Source organism: Pleurodeles waltl, chromosome 5, assembly GCF_031143425.1.
Source record: "Pleurodeles waltl isolate 20211129_DDA chromosome 5, aPleWal1.hap1.20221129, whole genome shotgun sequence".
NCBI classification, from domain to species: Eukaryota; Metazoa; Chordata; class Amphibia; order Caudata; family Salamandridae; genus Pleurodeles; species Pleurodeles waltl.
In genome coordinates, this window is record NC_090444.1 from 852308972 (window position 1) to 852336364 (window position 27393).

Below are 27393 nucleotides of genomic sequence, written 5' to 3' on the forward strand. Positions count from 1 at the left end.
AACTATAGCCATTACAATTCCCTGGCTGCTGTCAACCATTTCATTATGTGCTCCCCTGTATACTGTATACAGTATACTTCTTAATGCACTTTGGCCTTTCCTTCCCATTAACATGCAGTATAGAAATTTGCTGCAGAAGCGCTAGATTCCTCAATTACTAAAATTGCCTGAATTGACCAGTTGTTTTATTAGTAAGCAGGTACTAAACCTAATGAACTCCCTTATACCTCTACCCTAACATTATAAATGTTTGTTTCCACCCTATATTTAATATGCCAACTAAGATGCAGCCAAAAAATATCTTGATTGTGCTTTTAATTGGAAATGCTATGTACCAAGTACTTAGTTGTAGTGTTAAAAAAAACAATAAAAGCATTTAAAAAAAACAGATGTGCTGGCAGGAAAGGTTCCCTTTTATGAAGTCAATTTATTCCACAGAGGAAGCAGTTATTCCTTATGTGTCTGTCATAAGGTAGATATGATAGCATGTACAATGCTACAGGTACATGGTTTTCCATGTTTACTTGGCTAAGAATGGGCCTAATGTAAGCATATGAAAGGTATTCACGACACGATCTATGGTTTTCAGTGCTTTCTGGAGCCAGCCTCTTAGTTTGAACTTCCCATAGCTCTCTGCATCCCAAATAATCTCTAGAAGTTCTTCCTGAGCCTTTCTTTCTCCAGTTTGAAACTGAATTTTATTCTAAACTTCTTCATGGGCGCCCTAAAAACTAAAGCCATTAATTCTTTTTATTACAGTGCACATTTTCTTCCTCTCTCTTCCACCATCCTGCACTCTTGATTGAGTTGTATTCTGAAAGGACCGTAAAGGATTTGTGACTAGAACTAAAACCTAATAAACAGCTAGTTGTTTGTTGCACTTTTTTGAGGGCCATGAAAGGAACACTGGTTTACAGACTTTTGCAGTGCATTCAGCCTTTTAATTAACTTGCTCACTGTGAGTTCCTGTGAGGAACTTGGATGTTATTTTAGAAGGCATACTGACTGAAAAGAATCGATAATAAATACACCCATTGTGGTTTGTAATGATTTTATATACTTTAGTGAGAATTTGCATGTATTCCATTCAAATGTAGATTAATCGTACTTAGTGAATTGTATGAAATATTTGTATACATTTTACAGACCATGATGTGTTTCAATGTGAATGCTATTGATTCAGCAACCTCCACAACAAAAAGGCCACTATTGGGTATGATGTGTGTCCCTTTTCTGACCAATCCTTTTCTGATCATAGTTACTTGTGTCCTCAATGATTTCCACATCCAGCCTATCACCAACTTGTGTCCTGCCTCTGGGCCTTAAGCCACTTGGAAGCAAAATCCACTGGCTGTGTATTGCATATTGGCAGAGGGAACTCTTCTCTCAACTTTATCCTTTAGCCTTTGCTTGTCTCTTCCTTGCTTTGCCATCTCACCCGCTCGTGCTCTACCTCAATATAAAACATCTGCCATGCTCCAGTTTGAACTATGTTCTTCCATTAAGAAACCTTTACAAGCAGACTCCAATAAACTACTGCCTTTAAGCCACAGTGCAGTGACCCCCCTTGTTGCCCAATCTTACCTGTCTCATAAGTCCTGTCCTCTCATTAAAAAGCCCACCCCCCAAGTCATGAATTACTTATTCAGAAAAACACCAACTGTGCCACTGCTTCTCTTCCGCACTGTTGAAAAAACTCCTATGTGCTCCATACTTCCCGAAGACCTATTCTTTGTGGTACAGACAAATGCTCACTCCCTGCACCGAAAAAATATATGTTCTGCTTAATGAACCAGAAAGTTAACAGGTGCTAATTAGTTTTTCAAAACAGTTTAATTTGACACATTTTAAGTTCTCTGAACTGTTTTTGATATAATTGTAGGCCATCTGATACAGAAGTTGTTTTGTTGATCTATATGATGTTAATTTTGTAAATAATCTTCCAGGAGCGGTATCTAATTTTGACGTTATAGTGAAATGTGCACAACTTGTGGAGAGGATGTACGCGCACATCGCTACAAAAACGGAGGAGTTCACGGTGTTGTCAGCATGCATTGTCTCTCAGTATGTGAACGAACTTCAGAAGGTAAGTTAATGTGATCTTGAGTGCATTATTCGTAAAAGAGTGCTGTTGAGATTTATAAATCTAGAGTGACTTGACCGGATCATAGCCACTGAAATACAAGAACATGCCATAGATCTACTACACATAGTGTGATTATAAAGTAATTCACTGATTAGGAAAAAACTCAGAATAATCATAGAAGCACTCTGAGTTCTGAAACTATGACATGTATAGAATACCTTTTGATGAATACTGTTGGCTCTTCTCCAGCCTTTTACCCACTGAAAAACTAGGCCACACACTGAGATGTAAATCACACATCTTTATTCCTCTGCGTGTACCTGTGAACTCCAACGTTCTAAACCAAGCGCTCATTTCATTCCATTCTAGCGATTGTGTCACATCTATACGGAGTCCTTGAGGAGCCAGAAAGGCTCCTTTCTAAATCATGCAAGACACTACGTCCCCCATCTGTTCAATGGAAAATTGCAATTTTTTAGAAAATTATGAGACAGACACAAATATCTACATGTTTAGAAACATGTACAAGTATATCTCTTCAATTAATCTTCTTGACGTTTTGACTTATCAACCCACTCTGGTTATTGGAAGCTGTAAAAGGTTGTTTTCAATATCAGTGATTGCCAGTGATGGTAATTAATCAGCAACAGTCACTGAGTTTTCAGAATCAGTCTTTCTTTCACCATCTCGAGTTGAAGACCGATTGAATGCAGGCCTGAAGTGAGAAGACCCTCTAGTAAGGGACTTTTTGGGTAATTGGGCAGTCGCCATATGTCCTTCGGTAGGCATTACCTGAAACAGTTCATCATTAAAAAGAGCATCAGATTTTCTGTTCCACAGCTGTCAAGCCATCACCAAATATCCTTTTTGTATTGAAAAGTCTTTTGCATGCTACCTCTTGTCTACATACACTTAAATTTTCTGTTTGTGAACCAAGTCCCTTGTATGGATCAGGTTTTCGATGCTATCTTTTTCTGTGGTCCATTGAGGTAACTTGGTTGTTATTGCTGTCCCAAAACATCAGAGTCGCAGTATTTTTACCTGTGGTTGAGTGCAGTGTTGAGTGATAAGCTTGTAGAGTAGAGTTCAGTACTGTTTTTAGACTGAGCTTCTCAAGAGCTGCATGCTGCACTGCTTTCTTTAGCATACTTAAATATCAACAAGCCCATTGGCTTGTGGCTATAAGGATGTGATCTTTTAATGCTGTATGTTCAGATGCTTCAGAAATTCTTTTACTTCTTAGCTGTTGAAGGGTGGACTATGGTCAGACTTCACAATGGCTGGTAAGCCCTATGTTGCAAAGAAGCCATCATGTTTTTCGATTACTCACTCCTATGTCATGGATGAGAGCTCTTCAGTCAAACGAAAACGTGAATATTCATCTACAAGTCACCATTAAATGATGTCCATTGTCAAGTGGACCAAAGAAAGCAATGGCTATTCTCTCCCAGGCATGTTTAGGGGGTTCTGTTCAGAGTATGTTACGCAACTTTGATAGACAGGCAGTTGTATATGTGACAGGCTTTGAGTTTGTTTTCAACTCTTGAATCTACGTATAAAAAACAAGCTCTGTCTGGGGGAGCTCTCTTTGTAGCAACAATACCAAAAATGTCCTTTGTGAGCTACTTCTGTCACTTTTGTTGTAGACTCACCGGAATCAGGATCCTCAATCCTTCCAGTACAACTCCTTCCTGGGTTACGGACAATCATCTTTTAACATTCTTGTACTTTTGAGCTTTGCCATCATTACTGAGAGTTCGAACATGATATGTTCCAAGACTGATGGGTAATCATGTCTTTTAACTTTAGCAGGTCACTATCATGACCCGCACCAGTGACAATATGGGCTAACGATACAGCAGCTGGTGTACTTGACTTAACAATTAAATTAACGTAGACCTCCGCCATTTTGGATGGAGTACAATTACCTTGAATAAGCACTCTCGAAAAGAAGAAAGCAGGATTTTGATCCTTTCCTGGTCGAAGCGCAATTGTATAATTGTACTCTTGCAGTCATAGTCCCACTTGTTCAATTCAAGGAGTCCTCTTGGCTTTTGGATTGCCGAAATTGGTCAGCAAAGATTGATGATCAGTCACCAGTTTAAAAGGCCTTCCATTCAGGCATACATGGAAATGTTCACAAGCCCATACTACAGCCAAGCTTTTCTTTTCAGTCCATGAGTAACACTTTCTGTTTGAGACAAATTTCTGCTAGCATAGGCCACAATATATTGTTTTGCATTCGGTCGTCCACTGTGCTGTTCAAGTATAGCACCTAACCCAGTGGAGCTAGTGTCAACCACAATATCAGTGTGGAGCTTTGGATTGAAGTGTGCCATATCTGTAGCATTTTCAATAGTATGTTTGATTCTCTTGAAACGCTTTTCACATACTTGTGACCATTTAAAAGACACATTTTTCTTTGTTAAATCTTGTAATGGAGCACCAACAGTGGCAAAGTCCTTTATGTATTGTGAACAGTAGCTGGACATTCCAAGAAAAGAGCGAAGCATTGAAATATCTTGTGGGGGTTCAGCATGTGTTAAAGCTTGTACTTTTGCAGGATGTGATCAGGTGTCATACCTTATCCGAAAAGATATGACCAAAGAAATTCAACTTTGTTTTGTAGAACTCATACTTGTCTGTCATAGTTGGCGTCTCACTCCTAGCTAAGCCTGCTTGTTTAGGGGTGACAGCACTTTTGTTTCTAGGCAACTAAGTCACTCCTACAACAAGTTGCAACTGTTGGCCCAACCGTTAAAGCTCACAAGCAGTACCTCACCAAAAACCCAAACTGTAAAAGATGATTTCTGGCAGCCTTACTCATGGACTGTAGATTGCGGCATCTCAGGGAAATCATGGTGTAACAGAAGTTAACCTTTTTTCACGTGAGTAACAAGTCTCGGTCACACACAGGCAATTAAAAATATGCAGGAAAGTTTTCAATTCATTTATTGAAAGGACTGCAATCTATGTTAAAATGGATAAACTGCAATGATTAGGATAACAAATAATAAAAGAAGCATAATTATGAAGATGAGTCATGAATACAAAACCCCCACCATCTTGCAACAAACATGAAATGTAAAATTCCCTAGCATAGAGAACCTAATCCCTAACCTAATGAGAGCTAGATATTATAATCCTAATCTACCAGTACCATGTCCATGAGAAGCACCCCCAGCCCTTGTTAGCTCGGAATGAGGTATCTAAGTCAGACTCTGTGGTGATACAAAGGCTGATTTCTGCAGCGAGCTGACATTCAGCATTGATGGTGTAGATTGCATCTGGTTGGAATTCCTCTGATAAACTTGTCTGTGTGAGATGTATTTATTCAGCTCACGTAGGACCCCGGAAGCAGGTATGTTCCCAAACAATTGATAAGGAGGCTGACTCGTGGCTGCAACTATGTAAACCAGCCCCAACAAGTGTACATTATGGTCCTGTCACACGTAAGTAAGAAAGGGACATGATGTAGATACCTACGTACATCACTTGATTATGATACTGATAGTGACGCCTTCACAGAGTGGCACTAATAACGCAAATCAAAACATTTTTATAACTATAAAAAAAGAAATAATAAAAAAAAGACGAAAACAGAGCACGTTAAGTAGGTTAAAAGTGACTAGGTGTTGGGGCAAGGCCTGCAAGGCAGAAAGAAAAGCTAATTTCTTAAGTTTCAATAAAAGCTCATATGGATTTACTACACCTTCCCAATTGCAGGAACAAGGATGCTAATTACTCTACAGAAGGTGCATGAGTCCAGCTAAAATGCTCTGGGCTAAAATCTATTTAGAAACTAGGCTAAAAACATACAGCAAGATAAAATGCCGACCATGACAAGCACAGTAGGCCAAATCAAATCAACAAGTCAATTTGGCATTAACATTTTAAAACGTTTGACTAAGGCCAGTGGCCAAGTCATTCAGCATAATCGTGATCTTGAAGAATGTCTCTGAAGTTATTGAATGGGAGCGCATCTAGGAATGACTCCACATCGTCAGATGTCAAATCATTCACAGGATTGGCAGACGGGGCCACAGACCAGAAGTGTGCAGAAGCCCCAAAGCATACTTACCCACGTAGGCAGCATCATCCATAGTGCCTCTTGGAGCCAAATAGTTCACAAGAGGTGGCTCACAGGGGGTCTCGCGAATCAGCCTCAGTTTCCTGGGGCACGGCCGTGAATGAACCCTCATCGGGAACATCAGTAGTTCCTTGTCCACTGGAGGCATTGGTGGAACAGCAAGACACACCGATGGTTGACACTCAAAGAGGCACCAGGCGGAATAAAAGACAGGTTGCACGCACCATAGGACTGGTCGGAATGTCAGTGACTAATCATGCTCCAATTCTTCTGGTAACAGAGCACCAAAGAAAAGTACCATGCGCTCACAGCACAGCTGGGCTGGTGGTAGTAGCTCCATCACTCCGCTTAGCTGAGAAGGCATAATCACTGCGTATTAGGAATAGAAATAGCAGGAGTCTGCCAATCAGTGCTAAATTCACAGAAAGCTACCAAGCACACTTGAAAAGAGTGAATGGATAGCTGATGAAATGACTCCGAAGACAGTCTGGAAGATGGAAAGTAATCCATGCCCAACAGCCTTAAAGAAATGTACAATCCCAGTAATACTCTAGGTGTTGAATATACTGTAAACCAGCTCTCCAAAGTGCTTGGGGAAGTAGGTATTTAATATGAATTGTATCTTGGCTGATGATCTTGCTATGTGTAGAGCATACCTCTCTCTGGCTGATGTTAACGCCACTTGTTTTTGGAACAGTAGCACCTTTCATTTGCTCAACTTGTCATAATATACATTAGTCATATCAATGTGAGGCCACATTTCTGCTACTCATCTCGTGTGTGGGGAAATAGAACATGTCCACAACAAGTTACAATTTAAAAGACTGAAATTGCGTAGGCAATTCCTGGTCTCATTCCACAACAGCTCTCATCATTTATTCATATGAAAGTATATGAAATGCTGGATGAATCAAAGGGACGTGAGTACCCTCCAGAAAACATGCCAAGTTCGTGACCCCCGCATTGCAAAAGCCATGAAGTGACGCCTGTTTGCAGATCATTGAATGACTAACAGTAGTCTTACATCCGCTTCCGCTCAGAAAGACCTCTGTTTTGCTGTTCAGACATTTGAACTTGAAAGGCAACTCCCACTCTTCTTTAATAGAGCTATCTCCTAGCTGCTCATATTTGCCCACAGCAAAATGTTTCAAACATTTTGTGAAACAAAAGGTGGAAATTGGCAGATTTATAATGCCATGTAAAAGCCATACTGTTGAAGGACTTTCTGCCACTGTGAAAGGCAGCTTTTTTAACTTCGCATTATTGAGCATGGTGTAGCTTGCTTCATTTTTAGCCATTATCTGTTGCTATTGAAACAGATTAAAAACTGCAAACAAGTCACTACTGTTAATCTATTTTCATGGAACGCAGCTATTTTTAAGAATCTATAATGTCTAACCCAACTGCATGATGAAACACAGCTGACTTTGCCCCTGTTGTAACAGAGAGGTGTCATTCTGAATGGTATCAATTGCAGATGACACTGTTATTAAGGGTGTATATTCTGATGAACAAAGTATTCATGCCATTATCAACAACAGCTAAAACCTTTTCCATATTTTTATCTATCTGCCTTAAACGTGCAGCTGCTTCCATTTGAGAAAGCTTCCATATTTCATTATATATGGCTTACAGGAATCGTTTAGAGTGGTGTTTCTTTTGGACCTAACAGTAAATCCTGCAAGTATATGTCCTCTGATGGGAGACTAAGATGTTCCTTGACTGCTGCTAAGGTGTTAGTGCGTAACTATTGTTGGCGCAGTCTACCCATACTGTATGTGGTAACTATATCTTAGTGTTGACCTGAGACATAGCGAATCATGAAACCCCCTGAGGAATTAACAAAACAAGCCTGGAACCCATTTGTGTCTATTGGCCACAATAGCCACCTGCCGGGCCTTAAAAGTATGAAATTTATAGGTACCATCCTGAACCCAAGCATTTAGTTCTTCTTCTGTGACATTTAGGAATGATTGCCAATTGGTGAATTTGGGTGGTGTGGGGTTATTGGGTGCATTAATTTCCTTTATTTTTGCTAACCCTAGGCCTGATGTCTGTTGATCCGTGTCATTTAAAAATATAATTTGAACAGGAATAAGGCATGCTCTAAACAAAGCTTCCCTACCCTGAATTTGCCAATCTTGTGTTCCCCATACACTTTTCACATCCATAGTGCTCTTCCAGTGTTCATAACCTTCAACAGCAAGTCATGAAACAAAAGAATCTGAATAGATTAATTTGGTGTCAGTTAGCAAAATCATTTGCATTTTGGAAGGTGGTAAATTGAAATAGTAACACTCTGCGTGTGTAGTGTCATGCTCAGAAAAGTGTGCACATTTGTCTATGTATGTCTGGGGTTTTCCCACAGGTGGAGTTGAGTAGTGTTCCCACTGTGTGTATTTAAATACTGATCTATGTCTAGTTGCTCAGTGCAGATAGTTATGTCCACAATGATTATAGCAGAACATTTCCCCATAATTTGCTGTGTTCATATACACAGCATCACTGTCAAATACAATCTAATCCTGCAGCTCAGCAAGCATTGAATCAACCGTTTGAACATCCCAGTCATGAGAAACAACACCAGGTGTAATTACATCAGTCATTGAAATTTTGAGTCCATATGGAATTTGAATAACCTCCATAGGCCTGTAAATATCAAAAGGAACTTTATCCCAAACATTCCCATCAGGAATTGGTACTGCTGAAATGTTCACAAGGGACAAGTCTCTTCATATCCTGTGGGCATCCGGGCTAGGAGGGCAGTGAGGGTGCGAAGAAACCCTTCCAGCCGCATGGGGGGAGCATATATGCTAAGTAGATTGATGTTATGTCCGTCCAACCGCCCGACAGGACCACATACCTCCCCTCTGGGTCTTCCAAAGTCTGTTGTATTGCCAAAGGATAGCCACGGTGCAGTAGTAATGCCATGCCCCTGACCCCCCCAAGTGTACCCGGAGTGGTAGACCCGGTCAAAGCCATAGCGGGCCAAGAACGGATACGTGGACCCCAGTAGGTGTGTCTCCTGGAGAAGTAGAATAGAAGGTCAGAGGCATTGCGCATGGCGCAGAACCGCCGTCGGCTTAACCTTGTCAAGGAGACCATTAACATTCCAGGAGACTATTGTTGTGGGCGTCATATGGTGTCTTGAAATGGGGCACCCCACACTGGCGTGCGCACAGCCTGGGGAGCATGACATTGATCTGAGTGAGGTGCAGTGGGTGATGGGCCCTGCATTTGTCCAGTGCCTAAGCGACCTGTGTGTGCATTCCAATGTACAACCTCCAAATAATGAAAGTAAAGAATAAACAACAACATAATAACTTGGTCATACAGTGATGAATACCTTCCAACTCCCCCCTCCCTATGCTTCCCTTCCCAAATTGAAGAAGCATCTGTCGCCCTAGAAAAGCCCCAACAAACCCATGGAAAGGTAAGGTAAAACGCTTAGTGGTGGAGTGGTGGACCCCTCCATCGATTCAGATCTCATCTAAGTTCCATTAGTGATCCATGCAGGGCCCTTCGTCACCGTCAAATGAGCGGAATCTGACTCAGTCTTTCTCGTTCTTCTGGAGTGGATCGTCCTAGCGATGTCGATTCATTGGAGGCCTCCTCCTGCTGAGGCGGCAAGGGGGCACTCGCTCCGCGGGCCCCAGAGGCTCGCCGGGATTGGCGTCTTCTGCAACGGGAACCAGAGTGAGGGTGTCCTGAGCGGCTGAAGACCTCAGAGATCACCCCATGCAGAGCATCAAGAGGTCTCCCAGAGTAAGGGGGGTCCCCCGTGCTCCCACGAAGCAGCTGCTCCTCTGTCACCCACTCCCAGGCCTCCTCTGGTGTATCGAAAAAGTGCACCTTGCCCACGTCCAGGACCTTAAGGCGGGCCGGGAAAAAGGCACATGTACTTTAGGTGTAGTCCTCTTATTTTCTGTTTTACCTGTTCATATGAGTAGTCCAGGAAAATCAGGATCCTTGAATTCTGATAGCGGAGTTCCGGCTGAGCACGTGCCTCACGTATTATAGTGTCCCGAAAGTTGAGGAAGCGGGCAATGAACTCCCTGGGCGGCGCCCCTGGCGGAGGTCTCGTGGGGAGGACCCCATGAGCGCATTCAATAGCAAACCATGCGGATAGCTTGTCCAGGAGCACCCATGATTTGAGCCAGGTCTCCAAGGACTCCACGAGGTTGGGACCCTCTTCTGCCTTCGAGAACCCCACGAATTGCAGGTTATTCCGTCTTGAGCGGTTTTCGGTCTTAGGCGTTTTCCGCTCGCTGCTGGAGCTCATGTGTGCGGGTGAGAAGGCAGGACACCTTGGTTTTAAGGTCACGGACTTCGTCTTCCACTGTCGACACAAGGGTCTCCGTGAGCCTCCGTGAGCCTCTGTGAGCCGCGCAGAAACGTTTCTGAGGTCCTGGCGCAGCAGCGCCATGTCTACTCTGACCTGCCCAATTTTGTTCTCCACCACCACCTGAGAAGATTGTATGGCTCGTAGGATCATGTCAGTGTGTCCCTCGGTCTCTCCAGGCAGGGCAGGAGCTCCCGCGTCACCACTCTCTGCCACCCACGCCGGGGTAGTAAACTTATCAATATGAAGTTGAGAGGAGGATAGTTTGGCTTGCCTGTCCTCCCCCATGGCACCTGGAGTCAGCGCGCCACAGGTGCAGCTAGATCTGCAATATACTGGGAGGCCTGGATCCTCCCGACTAGCCCCAGTAGAGTCCAGGCTTGCAAGGCCTGCCCTCCCGGCAAGACCAACAAAACGGAGGCCAGTAGGCGAGCCCTGCCGCAATCCATGGGCAAAGGAGCTCCAGGCCAGGACCAGACCCAGGCCCCCCCATCAGCGCAGGTGTACGTCACCCCTCCGGGCCACGAGCCCAGCTGGCCCGGCAAAGCAGGCTCCAGTCAGGCCCAGGCTGCCGGGGGCCAGCAGGGGACTCCCGCAGTCACCTCCTCCAGCACTGCTCACCTCGCGTCTTGGGGCCCACCAGCCGCGAGCCCCGCCTGAGATGCCACCGGGCTCCAGGAAGCAGCAGCACCCTAGTTCAGGGGGCTACCAGTCTTTTACCCTAACTGCCAGGTCCGGGGGCACACCTCCGGGCAGGGGGACAAATATGGAAGAGTGGGTGGAACAGTCCCTCCCGCAGTCCAACAGCCGTGCAGGCCCCAAGTCTTAGTTTGATGTTGCGAACAGGAGGTGATCTGGATGCTTCGCTAACCTCAGTGGGCACCCGTCATCCAGGACCTGCGAGGTCCGAGCAGCCCGCGTAGCGGCAGGCCCACAATGCATCTCTGCCTCCTCTCTGGTCTCCTGACAGCCGGCAGAAGTCCAAAATTTCAGGAGGGTGGGGCCCACATGGCGTGGATGGTGGCGGATGACGGAGGGGTCCGGAGCACTCTCAAAGTGCTGCCACCATCTTGACGCCCCAAGCCAGGCCCCCCCCAAATAGTTATTTTTAAGCCATACGTACAGCTTACATGTCTTTGAAACAGTTTCAGTTGCAGGCGCAGATAAAGTTGAAGAAAGGTCATAAGTGTTGATGAAGTAATCCATCAGTAATGCACCGGTTCCTATGTTAGCAGTCTCTGTGAACACAGGAGCCGGTGTATTACTGATGGAAGGTTCTACTTCGCGTGGAGGTTCATAGTAGACAATCTTGTCAGTTTGTGTTGGAGTGGAAAACAGCCATGTCTTGAGGTAACAGGAATCAGCAGAAGCTTGTTTTCCTCCCCACCCATGTTCAAGGAGGCATTTGTAGCATTGTTGTACATGCTGGTATATTCAGAAGTGCTGTTGTTTGTTCTTTGAAGAGGAATATCCTGTTGGGTAGTGAGAGGGAACCAGGGACCTCTGGATCCTGGTAGTGCAGGATCGGCCACATAGTGCAACTTTATATTGTCGATGGAGACAAATCCGTTTTCTTTGGAACCTGTCAGCAGTGGTAGAATGACAGTTATGGTGCCTTGTATTCTCAGGACTGGAAGCTGTTCTCTTTAAGGTGGGTCTGAATTCCTTCTTCGCAGCAATCTTCTTAGGAATCAGACCTCCAACTTTAGGAATCCAGCCTGTAGACATTGTTGGCAAATCCCTTATTCCTAAAGTGGCAGCACTGGCAGATCAATTATCATCACAAAATTGTTGAAGCTCCTGTAAGACAGTGAGACTTTAATTTATGTCAAAAGGTGTGTCTGCTGTCATCATACCAGGGTCATCTAGATCTGGGGCATACATAGGTATCCCAAAGAGGACCTCAAAAGAAGTGTGTCCTCCTAAGAATGGTCTTGGCAGATTATTCAGTGCTCTTTGAACCCCATATAGGTGATGAAGCCAACTGTGACCTGAACCTAGTACTCTAGCTGTTAAGGACTGCTTTAGGTCACAATTCCTCCTCTCCTCAACACTATTACTCTTGGGATGATACGGGAAAGAGTAACAGAGTTCAACACCCATCGTACTCATGGTGTCCCTGAAAGCCCTTGAGGCAAAAGCAGGGCCATGGTCCGAGTCGAATGCTGCAACCGCATATGTATGGATAAAGACCAACAAGTCTTTTATAACAGTTAAAGCATCAGCTGATCACTGTGGCCATACCCACAGGAATCTAGAACAAGAATCAACAGTGACTAAGATGTATTTGAATGCACAATCAGATTATAGGGGACGACAATAGTCCTGGTACACACAATGTAGTGACCTATTGGATACTAAGAGGGATGTCGGTGGTGGACGTTTGATGTTGTAGCCCTTAATTTTCTGACAAATGTCACAGCAAAGAACATATTGCTTGGTCTGTCTGAATAGACCCAGCCACCAGAAACATTTCTGCAAGAGTGATATTGTGGCTGCGACACCAGCATGAGCAGATGCAACACCCTCATGTGCTGCTTTGATGAGAGCTAATCTGGTCTTGGTTGGGGACCACTTCATCTCCCACCCCAGGAATTGTCGCAAAGGCAACAGTCTGTGCACTGATAAGGTATGAATGTTTTGAAGGGTATGCTTTTGGAAGAGGCTTGCCTTCAGCCAAGCCTTCACAGCAGCCTCAATTTCATTACCTAATCTTGTGTGAGAACAAGTCACTGCAGCAACAGAAGCTGTAGCTACTGCAGATTTGGCTGCTTCATCAGCCCAGATGTTACCAATAATGTGTACTCCTACACGTTGGTGGCCCAGTCTATGTACTACATGAGCATCTCGTAGCTTATCTTTAAGATCAACCACCCTCCTCCACAGAGTTCTTTGTTTTATGGTGTTCCCCTTTGAGTCTCTGTATCATTTCAGCCGCCAATGATTCAGGTAATCATTGTAGGACAGGACACAGGAGTACGATTCAAACACAATCAGTGTGAGGAGTCCTGGATCCGTAGGTTCCTGTGCCAAGATAAGAGCCTTAAGTTCAGCCAACTGAGCTGTGCAGTCCCCCAGGGTCTGTGTGTAGGTATGTTAAGGATGGAATACACCATGAGTATTGATGTGTTGTACCTACAGCTGGTTGAGCTGAACCATTAGTGTATATGACAATATGATGTCTTCAAGTAGCAGGTTGTTAAGAGATGCGGGGTACTCCTGTTTGAATTGGAGAAATTCTTGTGTTTGAAGTTTTGGGTCAAAGATGTAATCAAAATCAGTGGCAGTCAGGGAGGTTGCCCATTGAATCCAGCATAGATGTAATACTTTGTTTGTGAACACTTGCTTTGGTGATGGCATCTAAAACCAGCATCGGGGTAACAACAACAGTGCGTTTCCCTTGGGCAAGTGGCCTCTCCTTGACGACAGCCATCTGTACAGCAGTCAGAATTTTTTCTATGGGAGCAAAGCGTTGTTCTGCATTTTAATATAAATGTGATTTACATTCTATGGGCACCATGTCACCCTCATTAAAGGTAATGTAGGTGAACCCAGTGGCACCAGCAATTATTCTGATGACCAAACTTGTTTTGTTGTCACCTCTGTGCGTTTTGCTTCTAGCATGTCTTGCTACAGTCCTCTAATGATGTGCGTGTGTTTGTAGTGAAAATAATGATGTTGACCACTGACTTTGTGTTTCACCACTGTGCATATTAGTTGTTCAATGTTCACCAGTAGCACATTACATTTTGTATTCAGTTTAGCTGCCTGTTGGCTTTAATGTGGCAATAGACATTACATTCTGTATTCAGATTAGCTGCCTATTGGATTTATCGTGGCGTTAGACATTGCAGTTGAGACATTGCAGATGAGCTGTGTTTTTCCACATAGTAAACCAAGCTGTGTTTTTCGTATTTTGCTCTCGCCGAACCCTAGCATGATAAGGAAGCGCATATTTTGTGTTTTTCTCTAGTGCAGCCTTGGGAGAGACAGCCTTGAAAGCCTGGCCAACTTTCAACGCTTGTTTCTTCCAACTCTGACCTACAGTAGCCAGCATGCTTTGACTATTAGGGGGAAGGGATAAAAGGTGTCCCTGGGCAGCAGCGAGAGGACTTTTCTGAGACTTCAGTCAGGAGCGGATGTCAGCGGCCTGACCTGTCCCGTACGGATGGAAAATCTCTTTCTCGCAATTGAACAAGAGTCATCAACTTGCAGGCATGAGAAAGATGACGAGCAGTGATAGGCCCTACGGTGATGAATTTTGACTTTTATTCTTTGCTTTGACAGTTATGTTATAATATAATCACATATATTTGCTGTGTACATTGCAATTGAGAATCACTTTGATATATTTTCATTTCATTGCTGTGACTATTTTTAAACATGTGCCTCCAACCTACTTATCTCCTGTCTCAGGAACCTCATGGTGAAGTAATAATAAATGTCTTCTTTAAACTAAGAAGTACATTCCAGAGATTGTTTTCAGCTCGGTCATTAGTGAAAGAAAAACAGTGTTCCAGTGTCTGCCTGAGAAATCTGGGCAAATTACATCATAGAGTGGTTTTATGCGTTGTTCATAGTCTGGAATGTAAGTTCTGCCAAAGTTAAAGAAACCAAGTAAAGATTGCAGTTTTTTAATTGTGTTTGGTGGTAAAAGTTGAGCACTTTTTTCTGGAAAGTATGGGGCCAGGCTCTTGCCCTCATTTGATAGCTCATATTTCCAGAATGATACACCGACAGAGGCTATTTTAGTTTTCTTGAAATTTAATTTGTAGCCAAGGGCTGCGAATTCTAGAACGATCCGATCGACTCTTGCAAGATGAATGTTGAGATCGTCATTTGTGAGATGGATGTCACCCACATAGAACAACGCCTCTGGATCAGTATCATGCAATATTGGTGTTACACGGGCTGAGAACAACCCTGGGCTGTTCTTATAGCCCTGGGGCAAACAGCAAAAGCATTTTTGTCATCCAAATAAGAATAGAGTCAGGTCCCGACTTTCATATGCTATGTTTTGGCTGAAAAAAACATTGGATATATCTGAGGTTGTTTTGCATTTTTACACGCACTATGTTGTTAAATAGTGCAGTGGTGTGTCCAATTTTGTATTGCATATGTGTTTAATTGTTTAAGTGTCTATAATATAAGACTATTCTATATGAATGGTTTTGTTTAGCAACCAGGAATAACAAGTTACTCATTGCAGAAACATAGGGCTCTATTACTCCTTGATACTTGAGCTGAGTGAGGATCTCTCTCTCTCTGGAGCTTTAGCCTCGTGTTTGACAGGATATTGTGGCTGAGGATGGTTCTGTAGACCTGATCAGTATTACGTGGTAGGGAAATTCCTTATCCTACCCTACGTGGTTGCAGTATAGCGCAGTGCCTGTGCCAAAGTCCAGCTAACAGCATAGGCTTCTTTTACCGCTTCCGGAACAAGATCTGAGAAAGAAAGCAAAATTACATCTTCCCCCATGTGGGAGCTTATGGACGTGTTCGGGTGGCCAGTCTCTTTTTTCCAAAAGGATACAATTAAGTTCTTCCCAAAATATAACCCCAATAGTGTACTGTATGTCTCCCTCAATTTGGATATTTAAATCATAAACCCTGTCAGTGGAAAAACGCACCCGTCCGCAGTCTCAACTGCAAGAAAGTCATTAATTGCTGTCGCTCCAGATGATCTTTCAGACTCTGGCAGCATATTGTGACTTATGCCGCGCTGTCCTGCAGGTTCACTGCCCATGTCTTGTTCTTCAACAGTGTTCTCAAGTTTGCTAGCATGTTTAGTTGAAATTGTTGCCACCTTTTTCTTTTAAAATTATGGCTTTTGTTATTGGGGTTTGCCTTATTTTTTGTCTGGAGACTGCTGTAAGTCTTTACTTTGTTTCAGGTAACCATGGCATTCCTCTGAGATTATATCTCCTTTCGGAGATCCCTGGTTCTGGAGAGTCTGCTCTCTGACTTTGTCTGTCTTTATTTTGTTTTTGTTTATTCCAGCATTTTTTAGAACCCTCTTGTGCTTGTTTAGTACCATCCTTTGGGGTGGTAATCTAAATTTCAGGCTTTTTTCGGCTTGACTCCCAAACCTTCCCATCCCATGCTAGTGGAATCTCCTGGTGCCGATGGCTTATGGCCAGTTCTACCGCTTCCCCTTCAATGTTACTGAGTATTATTGAGGAAACTGTGTTGAAGTTATGCATCAGTTTCATTCCCATATTTAGGGCAGTGCTCATTTCGAATTTGTTTTAACACTTAAGGTAATGTGTTGGGGTACTATGGGGGTCATTACGACCTTGGCGGTATAAGGCCCTTACCGCCGTGCAGAAGACCACCAATACACCGCCGTGGCCGCGGTAGACCGCCACAGCTATTATGACACACATCTCGGAATCCGCCGAAATTCAGACACCCACACAACACCGCCACACCAAAGGTCAGCGATAAACATGCAGAAACAAATCCTCCATGCCAACAGAAACACGCCCATGCTATTACGACCCACGAATCCACGCAGCGGTCTTTCAACCGCGGTATTCCATTGGCGGTACACACCGCCGCGCTCAAAATACACACACAGCTCCAAAACACCGCCACATTGGACATTTCAAAATACTCACACCTGATACACATACACACACCACTCCCACACACCCAATACAATATAAAACACCCACCCACATCACACACAAACCCCTACGACCACAATTTCTGAGAGAAGGCCAGAGAGAGACAGCACAGAATAGAGAACCCCATCACACAGAGGCACACTACACCATCACCCACGCACAAAACACCACATACCACTACACTCATCAACACATACACCACCCCACACATCACCTACACCACCCCATGGCACGCCAAAGACACCCCCGCTTCTCTGAGGAGGAGCTCAGGGTCATGGTCGAGGAAATCCTACAGGTAGAGCCACAGCTATTTGGATCACAGGTACAGCACACATCAATAGCCAGGAAGATGGAGCTATGGCAAAGAATAGTCGACAGGGTCAACGCTGTGGGACAGCACCCAAGAAATAGGGAGGACATCAGGAAGAGGTGGAACGACCTACGGGGGAAGGTGCGTTCCACGGTATCCAGGCACCACATCGCGGTACAGCGGACTGGCGGCGGACCCCCACCTCCTCCCCCACAACTAACAACATGGGAGGAGCAAGTCTTGTCCATCTTGCATCCTGAGGGCCTCGCAGGAGTCGTTGGAGGAACGGACACTGGTAAGTCAAATTTCAACTATCATATCCCCCACCCTACCTGCATGCTATCACACACCCCCACCCTCACACCCTCCCCTATCACTCCAAATCCTCACCTATCTACCCATGACACCAACCACCCATCACAACCCCAAAACCTGCATGACCTAACTAAGCATGGATACCCATCACTAAAGCATTCCCACTGCACAGACCCACAACACCCCCCAACTATCACCACACAAGCCCCCACACAGGAATGCCTGCACTGGGGTACATGCACACCCAAACATTGCACATCATGAAACACACACATGCAATAATCATGTACTCATACCCCCGCAGGAACCCGAAGGAACGTCACCACACCAGAGGGTCCAGACAACACCACTCCACCCCCAGAAGAGGCCCACAGTGACGACAGCAGCTCTGCCCCACTGGATCTTGATGACCAGCCCGGACCATCGTGGGCCTCAGGACAGTCGGTTCCCTTTGCCCAGCCACAGCCCAACACCGAACTGCCACCCTCTGGGAACACCAGCACAGCACCCACCCAGCGGGCCAAACCTCCCTACCCAGGACAGGTCAATCAGCGGTGTGTCCACCACTACAGGGCACCCAGGCGAACCCACCACCCTAACAACAACAGGGACCTGGGGGCAGTGGTAGTGGGCACATGGTCCAGGGGACGGAGGCACAGGAACACAGGGGAACTGGGAGGGCTGCTGTGCGACAGAGGGAGGACAGGCCAAGGGAACCTACTCTCAACGAGGCCCTCTCCTCCATCATGGGAGCATACCACCACTCCCAGGAGATGATGGCAACGGTACTGGCCAAGTTGCAGGAGACCCTGCGTCTGCAGGAGGAATAGTATTTGGGGTTCAGGGAGGAGCTCAGGACCATCGGCTCTGCCCTGGGCACCATTGTAGGGGTGCTGACGGACATTCAAAAGACCTTGAGGGACACCGTGGCACTCCAAGGGGCCCCTGACACTAGCCATGACGATGAAATGCCCACCACCTCCGCCGGCGCTAGTGGACAGGAGGCACTGCCACAGGACCAACACACCAGCACCCCATCCCCTGCAGACGGACCACCACCACGCAAGCGGGCCCTGAGATCCAGGAACAGGACAGAGCAAGATGGCAAGACCCCCGCCAGGAAATAAGACCACCCTGATCGTCCTCCCACTGTCCCACTTTGTTACCCTGTCCAAATCGGAACTGACCTAGCTCCCCTTCCAATGCCCAGATGTGCAATGTACCTGTGAGACTAATAGACTGGACACTGCCATGGACATTCCTCCACCATCACCCATCACCAGTTTACAACCCCCCATAATTTTTTGAGCACTTAAATAAACACCCTTGAAACACTAAAATCAAATGGAGTCAGTCTATGGGTTACCCATTGGAAGGCCAACATACCAATGTCACACATCACAAGCCTTTCAAGGGTGCAAGCTGTGGACACGTAGGTTACCACAATAGTGAAACTGAAATGGAAGGGGACAACTCAGTTAACAAATAGGGAGTGAAATGTAGGTACAGGACAGAGGTAGACGTGTGAAAGTTAATAATATGTGAAACATGAAAATGTACTCACCTGTGTCTCACTGAAAATATTGCTGTATGACTGACTCCCTGTTGTCATTTTCATCTTCATCAGCTTCCTCCTCATCACTGTCCACAGGCTCCCCCGCTGCAACAACACCGTCATCTGGATCATCCTCCTGCAGAAAAGGCACCTGGCGTCGCAATGCCAAGTTATGGAGCTGGCGATGATGATGTCACACACCTTCTTTGGTGAGTAGAATAGGGATCCACCAGTCATATGGAGGCACCTGAACCTGGCCTTAAGGAGGCCGAAGGTCCGCTCGATAACCCTCCTAGTCCGCCCATGGGCCTCATTGTACCGTTCCTCTGCCCTGGTCCTGGGATTCCTCACTGGGGTCAATAGCCAGGACAGGTTGGGGTAACCAGAGTCCCCCAATAGCCATACACGGTGCCTCTGGAGTTGACCCATCATATCAGGGATGCTGCTATTCCGCAGGATGTAGGCGTCATGCACAGAGCCAGGGAACATAGCATTTACCTGCGAGATGTACTGGTCTGCCAAACAGACCATCTGGACATTCATCGAATGATAACTCTTCCTGTTCCTGTACACCTGTTCGTTCCTGCGGGGGGGGACCAGAGCTACATGGGTCCCATCAATGGCACCTATGACGTTGGGGATATGTCCAAGGGCATAGAAGTCACCTTTCACTGTAGGCAAATCCTCCACTTCAGGGAAAATGATGTATCTCCTTACGTGTTTCAGCAGTGCAGACAACACTCTGGACAAGACGTTGGAAAACATAGACTGGGACATCCCTGATGCCATGGCCACTGTTGTCTGAAAAGACCCACTTGCAAGGAAATGCAGCACTGACAGCACCTGCACGTCAGGGGGTATTCCAGTCGGATGGCGGATTGGTGATATCAGGTCTGGCTCCAACTGGGTAAATAGTTCCTGGATTGTGGCACGGTCATACCGGTAGGTCACGATGACATGTCGCTCTTCCATTGTCAAAAGGTCCACCAACGGTCGGTACACCGGCGGATTCCGCCATCTTCCAATATGTCCCAACTGACGGTGCCTAAGAAGGACAACAGCGAAGAAACTGTCAGCATTCCTCCAGGTATGTACCCACAGACACACACAAGACTACAACAGACAATTAACCCATCCGGGAAAGGTTTTGAGTGTAGGCCTCTGTATGTGTGACGCAGTAGTAATTGAAACCATGTGGGCCCCTGAAATGGCGGCTGCCTGACCTCTAAACTGGGACAATGGGATTGTGGGGTAACTGCGCTGGCGTTGGACACCGTTGCGGTAGGCGGTCGTAGAGCGCGGCGCAATGCTGCATTGGTTAACATTGGACCCTATGGGTCCCAGGAGCCAATGAACAGGTGCCCTGGCGGTGATGATGCGCCCCACCATTTTCTATCTCTTCAATCACTAGATACCTGACCTTCGACAGGAGAGGACCTACACTGCTAGTGCTGCTGTGACCTCGGTCTGGAAGCGATGATGGCTGCTGCGTCTGGGGAAAGGGCCCCTGCCTTCACTGCACAGGAGTTGGAGAAACTTGTGGATGGGGTCCTCCCCCAGTACACGCTACTCTACGGTCCTCCAGACCAACAGGTTAGTACACAGGGAACACATTGTATGGGCTAGGCTTGGGTGGAGAGGGCTGGGTTGGTGAGGGAAGGGGGCAGAGTACATAGAACAGTTATGCCTGGGGGTGAATGGGCCACAGGGATAGAGTTGGGAGGGGGCCAATCACAACGACGGTGCAGTAGGTAATGACTGTCCTCTTTCCTTGTGCATGTCATGTAGGTCAGCGCCCACCAGAAGAGGGACATTTGGCGTGCCATCGCCAAGGAAGTCCGGACCCTGGGGGCCCACCAGAGACGGGGCACCCTCTGCCATAAGAGATGGGAGGACATTCGCCGCTGCAGCAAGAAGACGGTGGAGGCTCAGCTGGGGATGGCCTCCCAACGTGGGAGGGGTGCCCTTCGCGCCATGACCCCCTTGATGTTCCGGATCCTGGCGGTGGCCTACCCGGAGTTGGATGGGCGCTTAAGGACATCACAGCAGACACAAGGGGGTGAGTACTACCTCATCATATGGACTTTGCGTGCAGTGGAGGTGTCTGGGTGGGGGTGGTGGGTTGTGGGTGTCCCTAGGCCATGGCGAGTTAGGTAGGCAAGGCCCCTCCGTTATGTAGGCCATGTGGCACTCTACCCCAGCTCAAAACAGAGGGAAGTTGATGTATAGTTGCCCCTTTGCCATCCATGTGGGCAGATTACTACCGTTGCCATGTAGGCCATATCCCAGAAATAGCATGTGCAGAGGTCAGGAGCATGGCGTAATGCATGGGGCTGCTGCGTCTGTCTTGTCCGCCAACGGTAGCGGTATGCCATGCACTAAAACTCTTTCTTCTGTCTCCCCCCTTTTCCTGCTCTCCCTGTCCTTTTGTACATCAGCATCAACAGGCGGAGGTACAGTGGCACCGGAGCACGAGGGAGCTGCATCCCACATGGCCATGGAGGGCCACACCACAGACTCTGAATTCACCAGTGGGACGGAGGGCGAGGGGAGCTTCACGTCGGCCACCAGATCACCAAGCAGCGACACAGACTCGTCCGCCGATGGGAGCTCCCCTACCAGCACCGCCTTCCCAGCAGCCCCTCAGCGTGTGTCCCGTGCCCGCTAACCCAGGAGGGTGGGCATCACCTTCGCCCCAGGCACCTCAGGCCCTGCCCCAGTCACCCCTGCTGCCCTCAGTGAGGAGGCCATTGACCTCCTCAGGTCACTCACTGTTGGGCAGTCTACCATTGTGAATGCCATCCAGGGTGTAGAACGAGAGTTGAAACACGGTAATGCATTCCTGGAAGGCATTCATTCTGGTCAGGCTGTCCTTCAGCGAACCCTGCAATCTCTGGCTTCAGCACTGATGGCAGCCATTGTCCCTGTGTCCATCCTCCCCCCTCCAACCTCCTCCACCCAGACCCAATCCCCTGTACCCCAGCCCATCCCAAGCACACCTACAGACCAGCAGGCACACAAGTCAACACCCAAAAGTAGCTCAAGCAAACATAGGCACCACACACACCACAGGCACTCACACAAGCATCACACCCATACAGACACAGCAACAGCCACTGTCTCCACTGTCTCCACTGTGTCCCCCTCCTCCTCTTCTCCCTCCTCCCTCCCAGTCTCGTCTACACACACACCTGCATGCACCACATCTACAGGCACAAGGACTCGCACTAGAAGACCCAGCACCACAAGTTGCTCACCTGCACTCACCACCTCCACTGCCATTTACACGTCCCCTGTGTCCTCTCCCAGTGTGTCTGTGACGCCCCCTCCCAAAGTACACAAACGCCGGCAATCACTCACCCAACATCCATCCACCTCACGACAGCCTCCAGTACCTGCACCTGCACCCAAAACACCTAAAGTGGCACCTCCTACAACCACCTCCTCTACCTCCACTCCCAGACCCCCTCCAAATACCCATCCCAGTGTCCGTCAGAAACTGTCCCTCTGTCAAATTGACCTGTTTGCCCCCCCCCTCCAGTTCATCAGTCCCGTCATAGCGCCTCAGCCAAAAAGCCTCCAGTACCAGTGGTGCGTGTTCCAGGTTTTTGGAGTGCACCGTCCACCAGGGCAGGCAGTAGGACCCGGAGCCAAGGCACTGTCAGCCCACCCCCTGTAAAGGCACCGAAATTGGACAGTGGACGACGGGACCGTGTCAAGACTCCTGGTGGGACAACAAGTGAAATGGGATCGAAGGCGATTGGTGAGTCAGCTGTAACTCCAAAGAAGGTGGGGAAGGTTCAGAGGAAATCTGCCCAGCCTGTTGTGAGTGTCACGGCAGAGAAGTGCGCCATCATTTCCGGCGGTCCAGACACAACCACCAGCACCGTTGTTACTGGTCCAGAGACCACCGCAAGAGTCATTGCCCAGGGGGGCCCGAGTATCGTCACTGGTCAGGAGACCACCGCCAGAGTCATTGCCCAGGAGGGCCCAAGTGTCGTTACTGGTCAGGAGACCACCGCCGGAGTCATTGCCCAGGCGGGCCCGAGTATCGTTACTGGTCAGGAGACCACCGCCGGAGTCATTGCCCAGGAGGGCCCGAGTATCGTCACTGGTCAGGAGACCACCGCCAGAGTCATTGCCCAGGAGGGCCCGAGTATCGTCACTGGTCAGGAGACCACCGCCGGAGTCAGTGCCCAGGAGGGACCAGGATCCCACAGCCCCGCTGGGCGTTGATGGAACGTCATGCCACACCCCAATGTCCAGTGTGGAGTTTGTCATGCCACACCCCAATGTCCAGTGTGGAGTTTGTCATGCCACACCCCAATGTCCAGTGTGGAGCTCGTCATGCCACACCCCAATGTCCAGTGTGGAGTTCGTCATGCCACACCCCAATGTCCAGTGTGGAGTTCGTCATGCCACACCCCAATGTCCAGTGTGGAGTTCGTCATGCCACACACCAATGTCAGTATCTGAACCGCCATCTCAGGCTACCGCTGAACAGTCCATAGCCAGCCATGTCAAAGCACCGCTGAACAATGGCAAGACCGCCATGGTGAAGACCGCTGAACAGTCCATAGCCAGCCATGTCAAAGCACCGCTGAACCAGGCCAAGACCGCCATGGTGAAGACCGCTGAACAGTCCATAGCCAGCCATGGCAAAGCACCGCTGTACAAGGCCAAGACCGCCATGGTGAACACCGCTGAACAGTCCATAGCCAGCCATGGCAAAGCACCGCTGAACAAGGCCAAGACCACCATGGCAAAGCGCCGCTGAACAGTCAATAGCCAGCCATGTCAAAGCACCGCTGAACAAGGCCAAGACCGCCATGGCAAAGCACCGCTGAACAGTCAATAGCCAGCCATGTCAAAGCACCGCTGAACAAGGCCAAGACCGCCATGGTGAAGACCGCTGAACAGTCCATAGCCAGCCATGGCAAAGCACCGCTGAACAAGGCCAAGACCGCCATGGTGAAGACCGCTGATCAGGGCAAACACTGTGTGGGTATGAATAGGCTGCCACATCAGGCATCCTTCTCCCATGTGCAGCTGGGACAGTGACAGGACAGGAACTTTCACAGGGAGACTCATCCAGTCTGGCCACCAGTCCCACCCAGTACCAGTTGAGAACTGCATCTTCTTGCGTCAATGTGGCTTTGCACTCCCCAGGATGGTCCAGTGGGCAACCCACCCACTGTAAAGACTTGAGAGACTGTGGCTTTGCACTCCCCAGGATGGCACAGTGGGCAAGCCACCCACTGTAAAGACTTGAGAGACAGTGGCTTTGCACTCCCCAGGATGGTCCAGTGGGCAACCCACCCACTGTAAAGACTTGAGAGACTGTGGCTTTGCACTCCCCAGGATACATCAATGGGCATGGAGCCCCGTCGTGGATCTGGCTTTGCAGTCATGTGGCTGAGGTGCCCCCCCTTCCCTTCCCCCTGAGGTGCCTGTAGTGTTTCAATCTGATGCCCCGGCAGTGTTCTCTCGGATTTTGGGCAGGTATCTATTGTGGGCCTCGCCCATGCATTTTTGGACTGTTGGTGCACAGACATTGTGGTGTACATATCTGCACTACTTCTTGTATTGTATATATAAATATGACAGATTTCGAGATATGATTCAGTATATTTTTATATGACATGTATATTGGCACATTACAATATTTGAATGGATCTCGCTTTGTCTTTGCATTCTTCCGGGGGGATTGTGGGTTGTTAATGTGATATTTTTTACTGCATTGGTGTGTATGTTGTAATATACGAGGGTGGGGGTATTGTGGTGGGTGTCCCCCTAACTTTTGCCTCCCCCCTCCCCCGTGTCGTAGATGCAGTACTCACCGGTATGTTCTGTGCCTACGTCGCTGTTGTTCGTAGAGGAGCAGAAAGACAAGGGCAGGTAGTATTTGGAGTTCCGGCTCCATGGAGTAGTCGTTCCTCGTGGAGTGTGTTGAGGTGAGCGTTTTCCCATAGCAAAGACTGTTTCCGCCGTGTTTTTTTCCACAGTGAATCCGCCCCGGAAAAGGTGGCGGATTGGTGTGTTGTAATAGTGTGGGCGGTACTTTGTCTCCCGCCTGTCTGTTGGCGGTGACCGCCACGCTGTTTGTCTGTAACGCCGTGGCGGGCTAAGTGTTAAAGTAGCTGTCTTTGTTGGTGGTTACCGCCAGGGTCGTAATTCCCTTTTTGTCCGCCGGCCTGTTTGTGGTATTACACCACCTTTTACACCGTCCGCCAGGGTTGTAATGACCACCTATGTGTGGTAGTGTAAATTGCGGAGAAGACTGTACCCCATGTGGTGCAGTCCTCCACTGAGGCAACTATTCTGAATGGCAAGAACATTGTGAGAATTCTATGTTTATTGTGGGGTCCCTTCCAGCTAGTTAGTTTTTCGTGCGATCCAGAATGGAAGCTTCGCACATTCTATGGGCGCTTTGCCCATCAGATAATGTACTGTTTGGAGGTTAATCCCAGTACCGGCTGATTGGTGAAAAGCTAGTGTGCAGCCTGTGCTGGGGTATTCAAGGTCCACTTAGTGAATTGTGCTAATCATCTGTAAAGTCGTACGAGTTCATCATAAAGCGTGCACACCAGATATTTGCATAGCTTGAACACCAGGATGTGGTTTGTGTGGCAAACATGGGCCACCGTGGTCCGTCATTGCTTAAAGGACCTAGGGCCAGATGTAGGAAAATCCTGAATTGCAACTCGCAAATTGCGAGTCAGAGAGACTTGCAATTTGTGATCGCAATTCAGGATGCAGGATGGTGTCCCTGACACCATCTGCAACTTGCAAGGGGGTCCGCCCGCCGGCCCAGCAGGGATCTCCTGATGGCTGCGGCGGGAGTGCAGCCGCATTGACGGCCGCCCGGCGTAATGACCCCCATTATCTTTTAACCATATGACAGAGCCACAAAATTGCTATACAGTAGAGAGATACACATGCATGTTTGTTCACGGGAGGAGACACCCATTTCCCCCACACGTTCTTGTGCTTATGGGGACAGACCCTCGCCTCATAGACCGACTTTTCTTGGTTTGCTCACTAGTCAACTCTGCGCCTCCATTTCTGGAGGGACAGCCCATTGAGAAAGTTCCAGATAGCTGCAATTTCTCTCTTGGCCACTAGCATGGCAGTACCAGCAAATGTGCGGTCAGCTCTTGTGCCTTCCAACTCCTCCATTGTACCCAGCAGAACCTATTTTGGTGACATCTGTTGCTCCCTTTCCCGCACAACATTCAATTAGCAATTTATCTTACCCCAGTACACCTGTATGAGCGGGCATGTCTAAACCATATGAAAGAAGTCTGCAGAGTCCCTTGCACACCGTGGACATTGAGCAGAGGGGTAAAGCCCCGCCCAATATAGTCAGTCAGGAGATAGGTATGCTCCATACAGAAGGTATAGCTGCACCGCACACAGTCTTGCGAACACCGCCAGTTTTCTGGGTGCCATTAGCGCTTCCACCCAGTCAGTCTCTTCAGTGGGTCCCAACTAGCCCTCTCATTTGTTCCTGATATGGTTTAGGTTGCCTGGAGCATTGCTAATTAACATTTTGTAGATTTGGGATACTCCTTTCTTCCCCAAAGCTCCCATTAGCAGCTTAGCCTCTAATGGACTGTATTCCGGCACCAAGTCTGTGCTTGCCCAGGGCATGTCGGAGTTGGAAATATCTGAAGAACTGCGTGCACTGCATATCGTGAAAGGATCGCATGGTATCCTCCCTACATGCATCCCCAAGGTGCGAAATGCCCTTGAGGTCCCAATTTACAGACCCTCCCAGTGCCGCCGATTCACTTAGCCATGTGCCGTGCCACAGTGGAGTCTGTTGGGTGATGACATTGTTCTACCGAATATGTCGCAGTGCGGCTCGCCAAGCAAGAAAGATCGCTCTGGTCACTGGATCCATGTCTCGGGGAAGCAGTGAGAAATAAAAAAGATCTAGAATATGTGGAAATCCCTGCGAGTTTAACTGTAACTGATAGAGCGTGTCCGTCCACCCCCATTAATTCAGTCGTGCACCACCAGGAGTTGTCGCCAAGTTGTACAGGTATGGGTTCGCCATACCC

At 47.7% G+C, this 27393-nt stretch overlaps 1 protein-coding gene across 3 annotated transcripts in view; it reads left to right on the top strand.

The window, feature by feature from the left end:
• URB2 (URB2 ribosome biogenesis homolog) overlaps positions 1 to 27393 on the top strand; it is a 524601-nt gene that overhangs the window by 390154 nt on the left and 107054 nt on the right. For all 3 annotated transcript variants that reach the window (XM_069234932.1, XM_069234933.1, XM_069234934.1), the window contains one exon: positions 1947 to 2086. In XM_069234932.1, the coding sequence (XP_069091033.1) occupies positions 1947 to 2086 (140 nt within the window). The remainder of the gene's footprint in view (positions 1 to 1946; positions 2087 to 27393) is intronic.